Source organism: Emydura macquarii, unplaced genomic scaffold, assembly GCF_026122565.2.
Source record: "Emydura macquarii macquarii isolate MOO-44397 ecotype Brisbane River unplaced genomic scaffold, CSIRO-AGI_Emac_v2 contig_561, whole genome shotgun sequence".
In the NCBI taxonomy this organism is placed as follows: Eukaryota; Metazoa; Chordata; order Testudines; family Chelidae; genus Emydura; species Emydura macquarii.
In genome coordinates this window covers 4,417,686-4,437,769 of record NW_027130698.1, presented here as the reverse complement: position 1 = coordinate 4,437,769, position 20,084 = coordinate 4,417,686, and the positions used below count along the sequence as shown (strand labels likewise).

General features: G+C 42.4%; 1 protein-coding gene across 1 annotated transcript in view; it reads right to left on the bottom strand.

Moving 5' to 3' along the window:
* GPI (glucose-6-phosphate isomerase) overlaps positions 1-17,618 on the bottom strand; it is a 28,989-nt gene extending 11,371 nt beyond the window's left edge. The window contains exons 1-8 of the mRNA XM_067540071.1: positions 17,441-17,618; positions 12,077-12,167; positions 10,650-10,718; positions 6,913-7,032; positions 4,137-4,220; positions 3,901-4,047; positions 2,046-2,117; positions 819-863 (exon numbers count right to left, since the gene is read on the bottom strand). Of these exons, the coding sequence (XP_067396172.1) occupies positions 819-863; positions 2,046-2,117; positions 3,901-4,047; positions 4,137-4,220; positions 6,913-7,032; positions 10,650-10,718; positions 12,077-12,167; positions 17,441-17,559 (747 nt within the window). The 5' untranslated portion in view covers positions 17,560-17,618. The remainder of the gene's footprint in view (positions 1-818; positions 864-2,045; positions 2,118-3,900; positions 4,048-4,136; positions 4,221-6,912; positions 7,033-10,649; positions 10,719-12,076; positions 12,168-17,440) is intronic.
* Positions 17,619-20,084: the final 2,466 nt, after the last annotated feature.

Here is a 20,084-nt window from a genome sequence, read left to right as displayed (position 1 = left end):
CTTTGTTAACAGTGACAGCCATTTGAACTGTAAGTCAGAAAATGATATGTAGTTCAGATATCATATGAATTTGATCTAAAAAAGAAAGCCTCAGTAGAGCCCTGAAAAAAATCTATGGATATCTGCTTTATATCCACGGACCATTTTTGCAGATCGGATTTGGATACAAATTTTGTAACCACACAGGGCTCTAAATATAGGCTCTCAAAAGGCGGGGAAGCAGCCATTTGCACCTTATTGCCTGTGTTGATCTGTCACCTGCCCTTTCTCTGTAGGGGAGGGGTGGGAGGGACAATGTAGGATCTTGAAGGTGGGGAAGCAGCCTAATAGGCTATGAGGTGCAAATGGCTGCTTCCCAGCCTTTGAGATCCTATATACAGTACATACATGTACACACACTCCCCTCCTGAGAAGCACTGAGATAGCATGCTGGTGCAGATGCAGCTACTGATAAAAGACACAGTGCGGATCATGGGTCAGATACAAGGTGATCCTTGCTTAAAGCCCTGCGTGGATACAGAAATGTGGATCCACATTTGCATCAGTCTATAAAAGAGCTCTGAGCAACATTTTCCATCCTAGATACACCATCCTTTGAAGGCCCTTTGGAGACTGGATTTTCCCATAATCCACTCTTGGGAATATTATTCTTTCCTGTACATGAAATAGTAAGATGGTACCCTTTCCAAGAGCCAGATGACCTTGGAAAGTATGAGGGATTGTTTCCACATCTACACATTCCCACTCCTTACTGGGTTTTAATTAAGGCCATTTCTAGAACCTATGACATAGGTCTAAATAAAAAGTGTTATACTTACACCATTGGTAGACAAGGCAACAAAATGCTTGGCCACAGCAGATGGCTTTAATAAAATAAAAAATAAAAAATAGTTAAACACATTAACATTGCTAAATATTTTGCATTGCTGATCACCAGCCAGGAAACTGGTTTAGGCATGCTGACAATCATGACTCTTATTTTGAAATTGGATTTGCTACTGTTGGCATTTTAAGAATCTATTGGTGACTAGATTGATGACTACTGCCATAACTGTATATTTGCACCATTTGTAAACCTGAACTGATCATGAATACAGACATTGTAAGAGATTCAGCAGCATGTCTGTCTGACCCAACTGAAGACAAAGTTCAAAGATATTTGCTATAGCAAGACCTAAATTATCTTGGAGCAATAGACTCAGCTTTCAGGACAAGGTGCTAAACATACCTGTCTATATCAACCCTTGCTGGCCAAGCTTTGGAGCATCCAGAGTTTGTCAGATATTATGTTAAGGATACTCCTGGTTTTCATCAAAAAGGTCAATGGAGGCCAGAGATCCTTGCCTTTGTTTTTTAATGGCTCAACCCCAAATCACAGGCTTGAAATTCACTCCCTAACTTGGCAATTCAGGTTAAGTGTGTTAGCATTTCTGGACACAGGTGAGTGCTGTTATATGAATAGTTTAATGAGAAGTGTTCTCAAACCCAGATCTTGAATGCAAGTATAGTCACCCTAGTGGAATAGGATATCGAGTTAATTAAATAAGCAGCAAGTACTTGAAGGAAGGAGTGAAATGCCAGAGTATGAACTGAAGACCTCTATTCACAGTTCAAACGTCTGCTGCAGCAAGCTTCAATCTATTACTTCAACTTTAACTTTGTAGCTTTGAAAATTTTACTAAATACTGGCAAGCCTTTCCACATAAGCTAGCATCGTCTCGAGTTTCCTCCTCTCACAAGTTTGGCAATTGTCCCATATTATAGGATGGTTCTGATATATAGGCTACAATTTAAAGTACTTTTAGACAAAGGATTTTAGGTACAGCTCAAAAAACTGTCTGAACACCTAAATGATTTCATCACTAATTAAGACCTGACATACAACCAGTAACTTTAGTGATAATGGAATTTAGTTGACTAACAGATCCAACATTTGCTGACTTATGTAGTAGGTATTTGGGCAGTTGTTGGCTCTGTTCCAGAGCTTGCTTAGAACAGACATGGAGATAGTGTATTGTTATGTAACTTAAGCATATTACACTTACATCATTAGCGGCATGAAGAAGCCACTCTCTGGCAGTTTCCGCGTTGGTAATAGTTTCTTGGGTAGTGAAAGTCTGCACAGCAGAAACAGAGCTTTTAATAGTCATTCACAGAAAGTACATGAAGTCTATATTGTGCTTAAAGAATGCAAGACAAGTTTAGGCTACCAAAACATCAGGTTGTTCCACCTAGTCAGAGCAGAATTTATAACAGGCAGCAGCAGCAGCCTGATTTCAAGGAAGAGTGCACCCACTGTGCCTGTGAGAAAGATCTGCAGATATTAGTATTTCTAGATGCACAATTACCTGATTTCACATGAATAGTGGACTGAGGACACTAGTAGTAGTCAGGATCCCCCCCCCCCCCGAACATCAGTCATAGCTCATGTAATTGATATTTGAAGGAGGGCATAAAAGCTGTTTGGACTAGAATTTCCACTCTAAGACTAGTAATGACTTCTAACTTAAAAATTAGGACAAGCACATAGTTAGATTGTTACCTTTGTTTTCATTCCCATTTATGGCACTGTGTTTACTTAGTTGCTGCTAAAACTCTTGCCATAACTTCATTTTGCTGATTAAAACATTTTCCTGCCTTATGAAGTGTGCAAACAAGGTCAGTCATGCAATTCTGCTAGGATCATCCTCAGCCATTCTGATTTACTCAACCATCAAAATCTAGCTTTAAGGGTGAACATTACATTCATTCTACTCCCATCCATCTCCAAAATTGTATTATGGAACACACATTTGTTAAGAAAAAAAAACCAACACAAAACCATTCATGCCCTTCCAAATACATCCAATTATCCAACTACAACCTGGGAAATAAATTGAAGTGTTACTCTTTCAGTTTGGCAATATTTTGAACCTTTGAACTGTGATGATTGAACTCAATTACTCACAAAACAATGCTAGTGGTCATTTTGAGGTTTCCTTCTTATTTCATACATTAGTTGCTGGTCTATGTTACTGCCAAGATGAGATAATGAGCAATACAAGCAAAGCAAGGTCAGCATTACACATGTGGTAGTTTGTTTGGTTTTGAAGGCACAATCCCTAACAGAGGTTCTGCTGTGCTTTAGAAATGAAGGGACCAGTCATACAACTATGAAGTTTGTCTCCATCAATTTCCTTACACAAGAGAGGAGCCAGTATGTTTTAGTTAGTATTTTTCAAAGAACAAAAAAAACCCCCAAAAGACAAGGCATTACATTCATGAATTAAGGCAAGCCAACCTCAAGCAGTGTTCTAAAAATGCAGTTATAGTAAGTTTATAATAAAGTGGATATTGTACAGATTGCCAGCACAATACTTTATTAATTTGTAAGTAAAGAGACTTCGCTTCCACAGTGTTTACTGTGATCAAGAAATTTAACAATCTGAGCTCTTTGGAACAGACTGTTTAGTGTTTGCAGAGTTTAGTGTAATGGGGTGTGATTTCTAGAGGCTATCAATACAAAAAAGTAATATAGAACAGCTATTGTAACAAATGTTACACAATGCTACTTAAATAACATATTGCTAGTGTACTGTGCCTTGTGTAAGAGCTATTATATAAAGAACAAAATGTATATTTAAGAAGTTGAGAAAAACTAGGTTCTAACAAAAAGGAAAAAATGCCTCAAAGATAGGGGGATATGCTAAGGAAATATCCACTATATCACAAATTCCATCTGTGGAATGTGAACACAGAGACACAAGATATATGGGGTATGGCTCAGCTAAGTATTGGTTTTGGACACAAATCACATTAAACATCTGGAGAAGTTAATACTTATGTATTAAATGATCTTCATTCTGACAAAGCCATTTGCAAGTTGAGAAAGTCACCCACAAGTGTTAGTATTTGATATACCTTAGATGCAATGATGAAGAGCGCGGTCTCAGGGTTAAGCTCTGCAAGGGTTTTGGCTATGTGAGTACCATCAATGTTGGATACAAACCAGACACGAGGGCCTCCTTTGGAGTATAGTTTCAGGGCTTCAGTCACCATAACGGGGCCCTGGAAAGCATCAATATAGTTAGGTTGTAACGTCTTCCCTGCATAAAAAAATCACAACAGTTACGCGAAGTCACTATCAGGGAGCTTACCAAGTCTGAGCCACCAATCCCAATGTTGACCACATCGGTAATTGCCTTTCCAGTGTAGCCTTTCCATTCTCCACTACGAACTTTCTGCAGTTAAAAATACACTAATGAACATTCACAGACTTCAATCAAGGCTAAGTTACAATGACTACAATATCAAGACTGTCATTTAAGTGGAGAGTAATTTCACAAATACTTCTAGGAGATTCTCCCAAAAGGTTCTTCTTTTAAACAAAAAATACAAAAGACCAAATACACAGCTAAAAAGATAAGTCCATAAGACAACACAAAAAGGGATTGACAGAATTTTAATGAAAGACTTGATCATTGTGGACACAAATACACTGACTTATAAAGGGCCAAAGGTCAGCCTTTATATATGCACATAGTCCCCTCACCCAAATCCAACTAGAGCTGCATATGTTGTTACAAGACTCAATAGGGCCCTTACTGTACAGCAGTGACTAATGTTAAAGCTTCATGTAGGCTGGTCAGTGATTACCTCATACCACAATCGAAGTACTGCATACCAGTACTGGTGCCTAAGTTTACAAGAATAGAATACAAGACCAAGCTAACCCTCCCTCTGTGTTCCACCATTTAGTAACACTAAATATGAATATTAAAAAGAAGGAACATCAAGGGAGAAACCCAAATTAAAAAAACCCAAAAAACAGGTGGTTCTGAGCCATTAAACTCTTGCATTTGAACTTAAATTCAGGATGTTTAGGTCTGAAGTTTTGCATTGGGCCTCTACTTAATATAAATAGGTGTTGCTAGATACAATAAAACACATTTTAAAAAAATGTCATGGGTATACAAGATCTGTCTAAACCAAATATTCAATGGATTTCCACTGTAAACAGCTGTTATATTAAGAGAATCAATTCTGTGCTTCAAAAACCTCAAAAGTTCAGCTAGTACTGATTTCTGTCCTATTCTTGTTGGTCTTCCAGCTACTGAAAGTTTTGACAAATAAAAGCTATCAAACAGGTAGAATATCAAAATAGTGACTTGCATTTGCCCATCATCAACCATCTGTGCATTAATTCCACTCACTGTACAGAGTGAAGATAGTTCGCTATCTAGGAGAGCTGATAAGAAATAATGTTACCCAATTCTAAAGTTTTCTGCAACCAGATTAATCATCTGAGCTCTAATTATCCTGATACTTCCTTCCCAGACATATTTTAAGATAAAAATCATTCTTTAGTGAAGAAAAATTATTCCATGACTCTGTAAATCTACAAGTTACTTTTTTTTATTGCTAAAAAGTCTTCCCAGCCTCTTAAAACCAAGTTAAGGAACCATATTTTTATAGATACAGGCTAAATCCAGCATCCTTTAGTTTCTACCAACACAGAGAAGATTAGAATTATGTTTGAACATGATTATTTTGGTCACTCAGACAGGAGCTCTCATCTGCATGCAAAGTGCCCAATTGCTAGCTCTGAAGATTGAAGTCGTTTTTAATCTACCAAACAGGTATAGCACAGGCAGCAGCAGCGGAAGCTTCCCCACACACTGTAGCACCAGTACATTTTAATCCTGACCAGGAGGGAGAATTTCTAAGGTCTGAAGGACTGTCAGCTTCTATAGCCCATTCAGTTCTTAACTGTCTGCTGAGGCATGCAAAGGTGCCAATTAATGTCTGTTATTTTGGTTTGGGCACTTCTTCACTGGATCTACTCCAAACTCATTTCACATAGGCCACCCAGTCATCAGGCAGTGGTAACTTTTGTTCAACATCTGGGCAAGATCAACACCGACAGCCCCACAAGCAAAGTTTTACCCCATTGCCATCTCCGTATCTCAATGATGCGTTTGTTATGTATTTTTAGGTTTAAGATCTATAAAACAGAGTAGACTGATCAGCCCTTATTACACATGTAAGTTTGGCATTCAGACAAATGAAATTCATCCAAGTCTTAAGCTAATGCACAGGTTGTTTCCCATGTTTGTTCCTAGTCAACTGTTCTTAATCAAAGAATTGTCACTATAAAGTGAGTTTTTACAACTAGTTTGACAGACTTCTACATTCTAAAGGTAGGTTATACTGTATTAAACCAAAGACCCTAGTCATTTATGATTTGGGAGCAGAAGGTGCACTGTTTAGACTAACCAGGGAGCACACCAAAGAATTTTTACACACTGAAGTTGCAAACAGTTGACTTTTACAGATACCTTGTGCAAGACCCAGGGATGCTCCAAGAAAACAGCTACATGATTAGAAGAGACCATGGCAAGAGCCCAAGACACCTCTTGTACAAAATACCATACAATTGTCAGAGCACCTGTCAAATGACAAGTGAGCTGGGAGCCTCCCGATTGCACACACTAGCAAATAATGACTTTAAGGAGGAAGTTCCTTCTAGATAGACATTTCTACAGTAAATGAGATGTGAACAAGTGATGGAGAAATTAGTAAGCGGAAGTTGAAGTCATGAGGTGTTTGATGCCAAGCTGTCATTTGTGCCTGATATTTATATGTTCTGAATTCACAAGTTCAGAAAAGGAGGGTAAAATATTATTGTGAACAAAGAAACAAAACAAAAGAGTTTCCATTTAAACTCAGGGAAGTGTTTTTCTAGCAAGTCTTGTTCAGAATAAGTAACCATTCCTGGCAGACAGGTATAGATATGGATCAGTTTTGTTCATGCAATCTACTACTGTCCCTCATTCAGACTAGTTAGGTACTGTAGTGGTCCATATTATGATACAACAGAACACAATTATGCACGGTACACAGGTCAAATCAATTAACTATGGGACTTTATACCTGGCAGAAGTGTTTCATCTTGTCCAACACCTTGTTAACTTCTGGGACTACATCTTTGCCATCCACTAATATTGGAACATTGGAGCGATTCCTCAGGGCAATATGAAGCACAGCCCGATTCTGAAATAAGGCAGCAGCATGGGAGACAAACATAAAACATTAACTGATGCAGTTTGGCAGCACAGATATACAACACCCAGAAGGAACCAGACCATGGAAGGCTGTGAGCCTGCCTGTAATCTAAGGATCTCAAACTAGTAAATTGAAAGTCTTCTCTGACCAGTAGCCTGCATCTCTCTCAATATTTCTAACATGCTCACTGTGATATCTAAGAACCTGATCAGATTTGACAGAGTAGCTAGAAAACTGTCCAAAAGAGATTCTAGAAAAATAAAGTATATAATATGCATACGAGGCAAACATTTATAGATTGTAGTGAATGGTAATGAATTTGAAAGTGTAGTTAAAGCTTGAGATCTTTGGATAAGTAATTTTAATAAATTTTCATTTCATACTTCTGCAGTAAACCTAATGAGTTCAGCAGGTTGCATATAGGCAACAAAGTAGAAATTCTGGTCTTCAGTATTGAAAAGAGTTTTATGATCAGCTCCTAGTTGTATTCGATAACTTAAGGGAGTTATGTACTTTAGCAGTTTCTCAAAGCCTGCAGCAAGAACAGCCCCTTCAATACACAGGAAAAGAAATAAGCATATATAAGAAGCAACCAGGTGACAGGGAAATGTGTGATAAGCATGTTCATCTATTCTACTGCTATCAATGAAGGGCTCCAAATACTCATGTGCTGTGTTAATACTAGGGAAGGGCCAAATTCTAATCTCAGATGCACCACACCCTTGACAAATCTCATTGACTTGCATATATCAGAGGCCAGAATTTGGGCCTTCGCCATGTACAGTGATGAAGTACATGAGTTTGTTGCTGCTGTAATCTAGGACGGAGGATTTACAGTCAGCAGCAGTGAACAAATTATTTAATTCACCAGGTCTGTCTCGTTGCTCTTTGCTACAATTAAAAGCATTGTGAGGCAAAGACAACAAGGAAGATATGAGCTGCCAAAGTTTATAGGTTAAATTACTGTACCCAATCCAAACTAAGTGAGCTTCAGTGGTTGCTGGTTCAGAAGACCCAGAAGCTTCCCGGGCTAGACAGTTATGAAGATGCACCCTGTTTTTAAATTGGGGATGAAAGGTGCTCCTGGTCATTCTCAGCCATGGAATGGAGTTCCATAGACAGGGCTTGCACTGAGTGATCAAGCAGGCATGACCCAATCATCATCTGGCTTTTTTTAGGAATGTTAGTTTTCTTGGTTATGTCAAGACCACAAATAAAAGCTTCAGCTTATTATTGGTCCTTCACAATTGTAGGTAGTGTCTTCCACTGAAATCCCCAAAGCTATCCCAAACTTGAGCAGATTTCTACTGGTTTTCATCTTAAATTTTTTCCAAATTGATAAATACTGCCTTTGGAGAGACCTATTCTATTACTGGTGCAGTGACCACAAAACAGCAGCTTACCATTTAAGTTTTAACTCATCTGGGATGTACATTGGACATTGTTATGCATGGGTGCACTAAATAGGACTTTTGCACACCAGGTAGCCAATGCCTCCAGTGTCAAATGTAGATCAGCTTTAAATGTGGTCAACAGCTTATTTAGACGTGGAGCATTCTTTAAATGAGAGTAAAAGTTAATTCTGAATCTTAATTGCTTTGAACATGTTAAATATTTTTCTGTTTGAGGATATCCCTTTAAGTCAACTGGACATTTCTGATTTTAAAAATGTATTTGACATGATGTTCTCCTTGACCAGAGAGAGTATAAATTTAACACAGATTTGATTCCAGGTCAACCTTCTGCTATAGTTCTGCCTATTGTAAAGGAGAGCTGAGAGTCTGATAAATGGAAGTGTTCCTGAACTCTAGAGTCACTAGAGGCAATCGTTTTGTAGTGCTACCTCTTACCATAGCAGCAAGGATGCCAAGTGGGGAACAAAATACACTCCTTCCAAATAACGTTACTTCAGGTTATAATTTTCTGGTGAACAGTTAACTTGACTAGTCTATTGTTCCAAGGCAGGAAAGAGAGAGCAGCCTTATAAGGAGTAGTTAAAATGGGCTAACCCTGTGATGAGCCACAGGCTCTTCATGCCACACTGAACCATCAAAGGAGGTAGAAACCTGAAGACTCATCCCTCACTCCAATCCCCAGGTAGTTGCTAAAAATCAGGAGCTGAGTGGGGCTGTGCCGCACTCAGCCAAGATAATCCTAGAAAGCAGGCTGAGTGACTGCACAGGGGAAGAATGGACAACTGATCACCATAACAGCACTTAGTCATTTCATTCTGAACCGGGACCAGTGAACTCTTCCAAGTGTCATTTCTGGACCCGTGGTCAGAATTAAAAGAAGAATTCTGATTTGCACAAATACTCAATTTTCAGACAGTTGAAATTTGAGGTCTGTACCTATGTAATTGCAGATACAAAGGGGGTTATATTCTCTGTTTCTGGGTGCAAACACAGACTTCAGCCTCTGAAGAGTTAGGTTTTAAAATGGTCTGTTGTCATTCTAGCCACTGAAGTTTTAATTGCTTGCCTTTAAAAAACAGACAACAATTTCATCTCCAGATAAGGATTTATTTTACTCTTTTTCCTTTAAATTCAAAGGATTAATACAAAAAGGGAAGGAACTGCCTTTTCAATGCTGCTTAATCTGGACATGTGAAAACACCTCTACAAACACACACTCAATACTCACAAGCAAAACATGTTACAACTGCTGAGGTCTTCAAAGCAAAGCAAAGGGCTTACAACAGTGTCTCTGCAAGTTCAGCTAGTCAATAAAAACAAGCAAGTTCCAACAGGAAAGCTCACCAATGTGAAAGGACCATTAATATTGAAGACATCCCTATGGCTTGAGCTAAACTGTAGATCACCCAGATTGTCTTCCATTCTCAATTTAAAAAGATAGGTAGCTACTTTATCCTATTTAGCCTACCTACCAAATTAAGTAGCTACCTAAGTCTTATACAGCACCCATCACCAAGTTTGAGCTACAGTGTTTTCTAATAAGGGAGAATCTAGATACAGCGATCACTTTCAGAGCTAGAAAAAAGGGAAGGCCTTCATTCTCTTGCTGCAATAGGTGGCTAGTTTAAAAAAACCTGAGGTTATAACTGCCACTGATAAGTATCCTCAACAGTACAAAGCAGAAGTTCTTATACAGTTCTTACTAGAACTTCCTCTAGGTCATTTGCTAAGCTTCACGAGGACCCATCTTAAGCAGAAGCAAAGCAAGTGGGGTAGGGTATTGCATGCAAGGGGCCATGTCCCATATGAGCTCTGTAACTCATTAGTTGGTCCCATCTCCCTCTCCAGCAGAGAGGGGGACTCTTCAAAACTGGGCCAGTGTGGGAAAACTACTCCTAGTTCAGTTTCCTCCACGTCCAACAGCTTGAGGCCCAGTAAATTGTAAGATTGGTCTCCAGCTCTCCACCCCCCTCAGTTGCCAATTGAGATCACTGCTCATTTTTGTCTTCTCCCAGAGCCTGTGTGTGTATGGTGTGTTGTACATGAACAATGAAATAAACAGTATCACCACTTTTAAAAGTTCAATGCACCACAAACAGTCATGTGGTAGGAGTTATTTCCAGCCCCAAACCCATTAAGCATGAATAGGCATAACTTAGGTGACAGAGCCACAGACAGACATAACCTTACCTCAGTGAAGTTGATCTTCTCTCCAGCGAACATTTGCTCCCTAGCATTTTCAACACCCCTAGACTTCGCCTGAGAAGGGTAAAAACATTCACTTAAGGGTAGAAGAAACTAGATCCTCCCAAAAAGGCCCACCTGCATCAAAAAAGGCAGTCATTCTTCCATAAAACAAACTTACTACAACAATAAATTATATTGGTTGACATGATCCACTAGTTTACATTCTCATTTTAAAGCAGATTGATTAGAGGTTGTTCGTTGGGGGCGGGGGAAGGGGGCCGCGGGGTGGAAGGGAGGCAGGGGAAGTGGTATAGGTGAAACTGACAAGAGAATCTCAACTTTTTAAATTACTCAGTTTCATCTTGTCAACATCACCAATCAATAGCCCATTTATTTATTTTAAAAAATAGACAAGTGAGTGAAAGTAATTTTTTTCTGCTGGCCTGAATTTCTGCTAGTATTTTCAAACACTATGCATCAGAGATACAAGACTGACCTGGTCTTTCACCCAATTAAGTAGCCAAAGAGGATGGTAAATCTGGACATCACACTGAACTGAGGTTAACCAGGCAAATCTTTTCAGAAATGACAGTCTCAAAAGATTTCAGACTACTCTTTAAGCAACAGAGGTTTCACGTATCACTCAAATTGCAGACGTAATACTGTTAAGGACGGGACACTTGTACTAATTTTTAGTTTGGTTCTTTTTTCTTTTATAATGTAAAATTTGTATTCTCTTTTAAAGAGACCTGCATTGATCTTTAAAGCATTTGACTGACAGGAGAAACATTTCTGGCTCCATAAATAGATATTTCATTACATCAGAATGGCCCAAGTGTTATATGGTTTATGTCAGCATGTAAGACTCAAATTGGGCTGTAATTGTGCATTGAGTCAGCTCTCAGATATACTCCCTCCTAGATCACACAAAAGCCCCTCTGCCAGTGCTCCACAGATAGGAAGCAGACAACAGCCATCTTCCCTTTCTCAACTCCACCAGCAGTCCCATCTTCTATTAATGCAAACCACATCCGTATTATCTTACATCAATTGCTCTGCTGCACGGCCAAAACCCTCCTGAGGTGGGCAGAAAGGTGGGGCTCCTGGTCAGCAAGGAGGCTTTAGTAGAATAGCTCCTGACACAATCACACTGCTTTGGGGCCAGAAAAGCAAGCTGTGCAGACAGCTCTATGATGGTCTGCAGGTTTCATGGGCTGAATGCCTACCAATTTCTTGTGAAAGTGAGAAAACTTCAGCCCACCTCTGAAAGGTATTTAGGTACTTAACTCCCAATAGGCACCCAAATACCCTTGATGATCTGGACCTTCATGTCCTGTGCTAGAATCAACTGTGCCAGGGAGGATTTGGTTCTGCATTTTTGTACAACTTTTGTTTTCACTTATTAGATCAGGGTGCATATAAAGAATTACCAGTTCTATCAGCATCTTCATGACCTCTTCTGTAACAAGGTTCTTTGAATAATCCACCAAGATATCCCCATGATCAGTATTCAGAGTCACACTGCCAACAGAGATGGTTTGTTAAATTGCATGTTCCTAAAGAGCTATTGTTTTAAGCATGCAAGTAATGAGAGATTACCCAAATAATTTGTACACTAAGTCTACAAAAGCTAGTAAAAATAGCCTGTGGGATAATTTTGCCCAACAGGTTTCATAAGAGGATTTACTAGATACTAACCTAGTTTTTTAAAAGACTAAAGTTTTCAATAAAGTAAACTACAGTATCCATTTTCTACTTGTACGAGTTTAAATAGAATAAATCAGTTAAACAGTATATTAGAAAAAGTCATATTGAAATTTAGGCCGGTCATTTCAATAAATGCAACACGCTGAAAAATTAAGTCAAGTATCCCAGCATCAAAATATGACAAAAGCAAGCCTGCTAAAAACATATATATTATAACTCCAAGTATAAAAAAATGCATTCTGCTCCATTCAGTATTAATCTAATTTCTAAACTGTGTAACCTAATCCTCACTGTCCTAGTGGAGCTCTCCAAACTATTTAACTAATGCTCATTTGAAGAATATAGTCTCAATCTCAGAAGGTCAGCATTTCTAGCCTTAGATCTGTTTAAGGATGCAAAATGAAAATGTTTATTAGAAGTAGCAGCAAGACAAATCATGTATTCCCATGCATTTGAGTCCTCTTGGTAGATGGACTATTCTATTATCCCCTCCCCTATAGCTGAAAGCTCTAATTATTCCATTCCCCTCAAAGCAACAGAATCCATCCGTCATATAACATCCTAATTTTCTTTGCACTGAGTCTACTTTCACAGCATACTCTTCTTCGGGCAGCGGGCGGAAAGCTCAAATAAAACAGTTTCCTATAGTTCATTCCAACGCTAGAATACAGCCTCTACCATAGGACTCTTCCCTCCCTACACTATACTATTTTCTTTTGCTCCAGGTGTTGAGCACCCACAAGTCTCACTGAAGTCAACAGAAGCTGCAGGTACTTAACACCTCTCAGGATCAGAATCCACATTGCTACAGAAAGACAAAGGAGAGGATAGTGAACAATTTTTCCTTCCCCAGTGTCTGACTACAAGATAGAGAATATTTTGAGTATCCAAGAACAAATTGAGCCAGCCCCTAACTCAAATAAATTTGATGTGACAACAAGCAAGCAGCATAAACAGGGAGGGTAGATCATGATGGGGAGATGAAGGACTAGGGTTACTACTGTAACATCAGTAACTCAGTCAGGTATAGAAGTCTTGCTGGTTCCATTAATTTAGGATTTTGTTTCTCTTTCCTTTCCTATCCCCTAATCCTAGCAAAACTAAGATTTCTTGACAGATCTGAATAAGAGGGAGATACCTTGGCAAAAGAGGTTTAGAGACCATAAGGGGTACCAAAGACAATAGGCAGGCATCAGAAAGGCAGGCATCAGAAAAGCAGATACTAAGACTGCTACAATTCTTTTTCCCTGTAGTATGCTGCATTGAAAGTGTGATTAGCCTGTTCCACCACACCTTATACTTCTAGGTCTTGAGCCTCTATTTCCATTTTCCTCACATTAAGTATGCTTTTACTCTTGGGCATGGTCAACAATTTTTGTACTAATACTATTTTGGTTAGTAGGTGTAATTTAGAGCTGAAAGTTATTACATTTAATTATGTCCATTACAGTAATGCTTAAGGGCCAGCCAATAGTGGGGCCCCATTGTGCTAGGCACAGTATAAACACAGTAATAGACAGTCCTTGCCCCAAAGAGCTTACAGTCTAAATTGACAAGACAGAGAAGGGGAAGGGTATATTACACAAGCAGAGTGAACTGCGATGGCAGCAAGTGTCATTAGTTTCACATTTTATTTTGGTGGGGGAAGTAAGTTGGAGTAGATCAACTAAATGGAAATAAAAGTGAAGGGAGCAGAAACATTGACGGAAAGTGGGGTGAGGAAGACAGGCACAGGGAGAAGAGAGTAAGAGGGGCAGGAATGGAGTGAAGCTGAGGTGATGTGACTGTAAGGGAGGGGGTAGAGAAAGCAGCCAGTCAGCACAGGACAGAGAGTCTTCTGCATATCTGAAAGGTCCCTGCTTTGGCTGCTTCTACAGCAGCTCCTATCAACTGGAATCCCTGGCTATTTTCTCTCTGCCCTTTTAGATTAAAAACCCCCTACTGTGGCTGCAGTTATAAGCACCTTTAGTATACCAATATAACTTGCTATAAGACCTTTATACTGATAAAGCTAGCTATACTTGTATAAGCACCTTTTAATCATTTAACTACAGGCACACTAGGGGTTGTACAGTTTTAACTAAATAGTTTCTAAACAGATTGAGTTAAAGGGGTCTAAAACTACTTTCAGACAAGCAGTTTAAGAAGCTACATTTTATGTTGTCACATTTTTAAACTTGATACTAAATATCTTAATGCACCAGTTTGAACCTACTTTACTAATGAAATAACATGCCCTTTAGTATATTCATAATTTAGAAGAATTCTAAGAAAATTTCAGACTACAATTTAGCACAAGGAAATTAGCAACATGTATGGTAAATTCTCTTAACTTTGCTTCACATTCTTGAAACTTGGGCTCCCTACTCCTACAAAAGTAGTTTATTTAATCATATTGGGGAAGAGGGGGAAAAAAAATCAACCTTACACATAGAAAACTAAGTATCCCAAGGCAATCTTAGTTACTAAAAATGGAGAAAGGGAAACAATTATGAATGACTAGTTTCAAAGACTGTTCAGACAAATGGAGGGAAACTTCCCAATACTTTCTATATAAGAAAAGATCTGATCATTGTAGCTGCTGTGGGCTACCACAACAATTCCAACCACCGCCTATTCCTCATCTGGAGCATGAAGGGGTACAATGTAATTCTATTTTAAACTCTCACTTAAACAGTTTCACACACTAGTTAAAAAGGAACCCCCAAAACCCACAGATCAATAATGTTCTGCTACAGCGCATAGTCTGCAATGCGGCATCTATTATACAATGTTACCCAAGTGGAAACAATGGACTTGTCACGTAAGCCACATCCACACTTAAGTGATGTAACCCTTTCCTATACAGCCATTGCCATGGTCCCATACAGAATATGGGTCTACCTCCTATGATATTAATATAAAGATGCAATTTGCAACCTTGAATCCATCATTGCTCAAATCCCCAGGTGACATGTAATGCTTTTTCCTCCCCACTAACAACCAGCCTGGAGGCTCTCTGTTCCTCTCTCACATTTATGTCTTCATAATCTCCATGCTAGATTACAGCAATGCATTCTATTTAGGGCAAGCCTTGAGAAGCACTCTCAACCTTTAATTGGTGCAGAATGTAGTGGCCTTTCCTGAGCTGGGCAAGCAGTTATGAGTACATATCAACACTGCAGGCTCTGCACTGGCTATTTGCTTCAGAAAAGTCTGACATCTCCAAATATTAATGATTTGCTGGGTTGATGCTGCTGCCAGCAGTTTTGGTACTGAACCTTCCACAGCTGGCGGGAGGGTATTAGTGGACAACCCAGGCTTTTGGAATCTGCTCCCTCTGTCAGTGTGCCAGAGCTAGAATCTGAATTTCAGGGAGCAGTCAACTGTGATCCAGGTGATGGATTAACTGCTATCAGCATCTGTCAAAAGATTTGTGCACTTTTTGTTTAAGAGTACAAATTCATGTGACATTGTGGCAAGTGTTGCACTGGCCTCCAACTATGAAGTAAGCCAAACTAATTGGCAAATGTGACCTTTCCTTTCCTCAGGCAGTTATGCAGCAAGGAAGGAGTATAATCCATTGATATGTAACAGAAAAACTGTCATTCTATATTATCCTATTAGGGATGTACCGGAGGAGTGAAAGAATAGGTGTGATATACATCCTCTTAAAGTCTATTTTACTGGTAATCTATCATGTTAACTTTATCTTAACTAGTCACACCTCTAGACATCCCTGCCCTCCTCTCTCCCCAAAAAAGAAGTAATCAAATTTGGTGCCAAAGACCGCACTAGAGACAGGGAAACCTTGCAAGCCAGAATTTGCTTTTTCTGCTAAAGAAACTGGACCATTTCCTGACTTTAAAGTACAGGGTGGCACAAATCTAGTTACCAGGGTCACAGGTGCAACCATTTCACAAAAATGAGGATGTAGAAGTCTATTCTTTCATCAGCATGGAGGGTGCATGCCGGCAAGAAAGCTCTTCTTGGACACTAATGTGGGGAACATACATCTTGCTCTTCAGCATACTCTTAAAGATGCTCAGGCAGTTCATGAAATGTGACGTTTACACTAGGAGGCCAACAGTCTCATCAACCTCCCACCCAAGCGATGAGAGTCAGGAAACTATCACCTGTACACTATAAGGCAAACGCTTAGGATATCGGTATCACACAGATACAGTTTTAAATACCAGTCTGGGATTTTCTACAGCAATCTGAAGAAGCCGGATAACAACTATTCAGCACAGATGTGAATGTGACTGGATTCTAATCGCCCCTGCCAGCCAGGTTAATCGTAGCTCCCTGCCCTTTGACAAGCGAGGCCGAGCAGCGTTAAACACTGTGCCTAGCCTCGTGTTTCCCCTGTCGGTGTCACAATCCCGGACGGGTGTTGCAAGGGACTTTGAGCAACGCTGCGGGGAGCAAAGGCGCTGTGGGCGCGGGGGCCATGCTCGGCTCTGCTCTGCTCGGGGACAGCCCCGGCACCCTGCTGGCAGCAGCCGTGGCCCTGGGGGCTGCTCAGAGCCCGCTCGCCGCGGGGCTCACCATGACGAAGCACGCGGATGCGAAAGACGGAGACACGAAGGACCCACAATGCCACTCGCCCCGCCGTGCTGCCCGGCACGTACCGTGCCGCAAGGATGAGTCAAGGGCAGGCGGGTGGTAGCCCGCCGAGCCGAGTCGAGCCGGGGCGGGGGGTCCCTGCATTGCCATCAGTGCCCGGAGAGCAGCAGCGCTGCAGGCCCGGGGCAAGGCTCCTCCGTCCGCTCCGCGCTACACCCCCACCCCCGCAGGCGGGCCGGGCCCACGGCCAGCAGCACGAGTCAGCTGCCGGCCCCGGGGCGGCTTTCGCTCCCATTGCGGCCCTGCCCGGGGCAGAGGGCAGGAGAGGGCTCCGCAAAGCCGCCCCGCCGCCCTGAGCAAGCGAGCGGGCGGGCCCCTGGCGGGCGGCGCTGCAGTGCCCGGGCCCGGCGCCGCCTGCAGCGCGGGAAGCGGAGTGGAGGACGGACGCTGCAGCAGCCCCGTCCCCGCTGCCCTGGGAGGGGGAACGGGCCGGCGGCTCGTCTGCAGCCCGAGCCCCGGGGAGCGGCCGCGGGCCTCACCTGAGTTTCTGGAAGCGGCCCTCGTCGGCCTCGAAGAGGTGCCGCAGGACGAGCTTGGCGGCGTTCGCCTTGTACCACTGGGCGAGCTGCTGGAAGGCGGGGTCGCTGGACAGGGCCATGGTGCTGGCGGGCGCGCGGGCAGCTGAGCGGCGATGCGGCGGCCAGAGCGGAGCAGGCGGGCGGGGCGGGGACCAACCATTTATATAGCGGCGGCCCCGCCCCACCCCGGCCGGCCCCGCCCCGGCCCCCGAACGCCGGCCCCTTGGCGAGCCGCGCGGGCGGCCTGGGCTCTAGCTGGGGCGCTGCCGCCGCCGGGGCGGTGATTGGTCTGTGTGGGCGGGGGTCCAGCCCCGAACCCGGCCCCCGCCGTGACCTGCCGGGGGCTGTGCAGGCGGGGGGTGGAGGGAGCCCCCAATCGCTCTTCGAGCTGCGGGCTAAGGCCTTTCCTGGGAACAGTTCACATGCCCCCCCCGTGACAGCCCTGCAGGTGCGATCCCGCCCCACCCAAGGGTTTGCTGAGCTCCTCCTCGCCTACGGGCCTCGGTAACTGGCGCTAGGAAGGAAGCACCAAACTCTGCCCTGCCGCGCCGACTGCGTGAGCTTCCTGCAGAGCCCACAAGGTGTCGGCTCTCCCTCCTTCTCGGGCTGGCGCTCACTCAGTCTGTCTTGTATCAACATAGACTGAAGGGCTTCGGGGAAGAGACCCTGTGCCAGAGGTGGTTTGTACCGGACTTGGCATGGTGGCATCTCTGTGGGGACTGGGATCTTTATCTGGATGCTGCCGCAATACACAGTAAGGGTCATTATTTGCTAAATAAAGTATTCCAACACGCTCTTCAGTCCAGAGGACCGCTTCTTTCAATTCCCTTGCCCTACCTCTCTCTCTCCGTCTATCTGGCATAAAACAAGGGGGGAACTGGGCAATACATTCCTTGTATGGAAAGTTATTGAACGTTTAGAGCAAGGAAACAAGATGTTTGCGGGAAGGACCAGGGTTGCTCTACAGCGAGAGTCCTGTGGCACCTTAAAGACGAACAGACACAGGGGCACAATGATTTTTCATTAACAACCTGTTTTTAAGGCATAGTTCTAGCCAAATGCACAATAGTGGTTTATCAGCAAGGAAAAGGAGAGGGAGATGCAACAGAACATAATGAGTCTTCTCAGGCAGCAAACCCAAATGCTATACACCCTGATTTACCTGCAGGTCCAAAAATCCTGGCTCCCCCAACTTTTGCAGTCCTTAGAGAACTCCCTGGTAGCAGCCCCTACACTCTTCAGCATATCACATGACATCACAAGCTGCACCCTTACCCTACCGTTTCATGCTGGAAGACAGCAAGGAAAACCACAGCTTCACATACACTGATCTGTGTATGGGACCTGGTTGGTGTATGTGTGCCACAACGGAGTACATTTGTGCATGGAAATGGACAGAAATGTTTGCTGCCTTTCCAATTTTAAAATTCAGATGCCATTAATTTATACTAAAAGATTGTCTAGCATTTTCTGTTGTTTTTTGCACATTGTTTTTCTGCATTGGTTTTGTCACTCAAATTTCTACTTTAAAAAAATAAAATTATCTTTGTTAGTTTACAAATATTGCAGGAAAGCATAGTGGCATTCAAAGCACACAGCACTGTAAATGTAGCGCACAGCAGAACTCATGTGTTCAAGAAAACACCCAGTCTAATATTTATAAATGTACAGCAAGCCCTGCATAATTAATAGCTTCAGTAAAACAGACAGTCATAGTTATAAATAAAGTTAAGGTTTTGTCACAGTTATTTTTACTAAAAGTCAGGGACAGGTCACAGAAATAAACAAAAATTCACAGAAGCCCATGACCTGTCCCTGATTTTTACTAAAAATAACTGGATAAAATGGGGCTGACTGGGGGGATCAGAGCCCGAGCTCTGCTAGGAGCAGGAGGGGGTCCAGCACCTGCCACCATTGCAGATGACAGCTTGAGGGCCCCCTGCTGCCTGTGGAGGCTCAGAGCTGAGGGGCTGCGGCTTAAAGCTCTGGGTCTGTGGAGCCCCCCGATACCTGTGGTAGCAAGGAGTTCCAGGTCTCCCTGCTGCCCGCGGCATCTTGGAGCTCTGGGGCCGGCTGGGAACTGCAGGGCTCGGAGGCAGGGTCCCCTGCTGTCTGTAGTGGCTGGGAGATGTGAGGTCCCCTCTGCCACCTGCAGCAGCACAGGGCCAAACCAGAAAATGTCATGGAGGTCTCTGGAAGTCACGGAATCTGTGACTTCCATGACCTCTCTGACATAATCTTGTCTTTAGTTAAAAATGTATGGCAAGCACTACACAATTCCTAACAGCACCCAAAACTTCAGGCCCAAAGAACAGTCCAGCATAGTATACTCTTGTGGTTGATCATTAAAGTGCTCTTTCAAAGCTTCCCTCAACCACTTAAGTCCACATTGAGTTCTTGTGATGGCTCTTGTGTCTGCCTGTTCAAACTCAGCAGACAGTCCTTGCATCTCTGCCCTTCACCCTGGTGGTAACTTTTCCCCCTTTCCCTCACAGTTATTATGCAGACACAAGAGGCAGCTATAACCATTGAGATATTTTTCTCACTGAGATCCAATCTAGTGAATAAACATCACCAGCATCCCTTCAATCTACCAAAAGCACAT